This window comes from Trichechus manatus, unplaced genomic scaffold, assembly GCF_000243295.1.
Source record: "Trichechus manatus latirostris isolate Lorelei unplaced genomic scaffold, TriManLat1.0 scaffold00031, whole genome shotgun sequence".
Classification (NCBI taxonomy): Eukaryota; Metazoa; Chordata; class Mammalia; order Sirenia; family Trichechidae; genus Trichechus; species Trichechus manatus.
In genome coordinates, this window is record NW_004443967.1 from 10,282,087 (window position 1) to 10,283,342 (window position 1,256).

The window sequence follows — 1,256 nt, forward strand, 5'->3', positions numbered from 1 at the left end:
TCTCCATGAAACGTCTGTTTTTTTAAAAACATTGATTAGTGATATTCTGATTCTTTTATTTACCATCCTAACTCTCTCTCAGCTCCAGGTTGCTCGCCTGCAATAGTATTTATCTCCCAGGGTCAAGTGAGGTAATTTATGTGAAAGCTTCTAGTAGTGCTTGGCACACAGTAGTTTCTCAGAACATAGCTGGTTTTTTGTTTTACAGAAAAGTGTAAAGAGAAAACAAGAACAACCCTGATCTGTCTACCACTGTAATCCTTATTGGTACTAAAATAAAAAGTTAAGTAAAAGTTAAACAGTCTAGGAAAGTATTAAATGAAATAGAAAAACCTCCTTTCCCCACATCCTCCACCCCGTTTTCTCTTCTTAATGGTAACCACTTATATTTTTGTTTTTTTATACAAACATAAAAATTTTGCATACCATCATGTATACAATCATATATACATATTTTTTTTTTTAAAGAAAAATTTCTGTATAGCACAAGGCTAAATATAGTGTAGTTGATTTAACAGAAGAGATATCTTTCCAAAAAATGGTGAATGTCTTCTTAGAAATTGAATTTATAAGTTCATTAGTAATCTTACTATTTAAGGGATTTTGCTTTACATATTTTTATAAAACAAAGACTCCTCCATTGCAGGTAACTTTTCCTTGATTCGTTATGTGTAAACCTAGATTTTTATGTTAGATTTTAAAATCAAGGTATACTATTTCTTAAATTTAGTTACATTTTTTTCCCATGTGAGCATTGGAGATACTGGTATTGTTTGCTTGGTTTTAATGGTTAATAAACCCTGGTAGAACTCTTACAGAATTGGTTTTGGTTTTGGGAGAACGTTACTAATGTGATTTATAAACTGCTCATACTGTCAACTAGTTTATTATGAATTGGAATAAACGATTTAGCCTGCATTGAAAAAGAATTGGGTAATGAGTTGTCGTAATTCTTCTGTTGTATCCTGAAGGTTATTGTCCAGTTCCAGCCTTCCTCAGTGCCAGATGAATGGGGGACCACACAAGATGGACAGACAAGGCCCAGAGTTGTCAAACGTGGGATTGATGATAGCCTGGATGAAATTCCTCACGGTGTGTATAGTTTGTTTAGGACCAACGTGCATTTGAGTTTTCTGTTGTTTTCGCACCATTCTTTAGCATGATGCAAAGAAGCACAATTATTAGAATTACGTGCTACAACGTGCAGAAATCAAGTGGTTTCGTACATTTTCTTTTAAATTTTATTACTTTTACAT

The 1,256-nt window shown here is 33.0% G+C and overlaps 1 protein-coding gene across 1 annotated transcript in view; it reads left to right on the forward strand.

Moving 5' to 3' along the window:
• Positions 1–1,256, forward strand: part of SEC23IP (SEC23 interacting protein) — a 52,104-nt gene that overhangs the window by 14,961 nt on the left and 35,887 nt on the right. Inside the window, exon 5 of the mRNA XM_023729878.1 lies at positions 956–1,160. Coding sequence (XP_023585646.1) covers positions 956–1,160 — 205 coding nt within the window. The remainder of the gene's footprint in view (positions 1–955; positions 1,161–1,256) is intronic.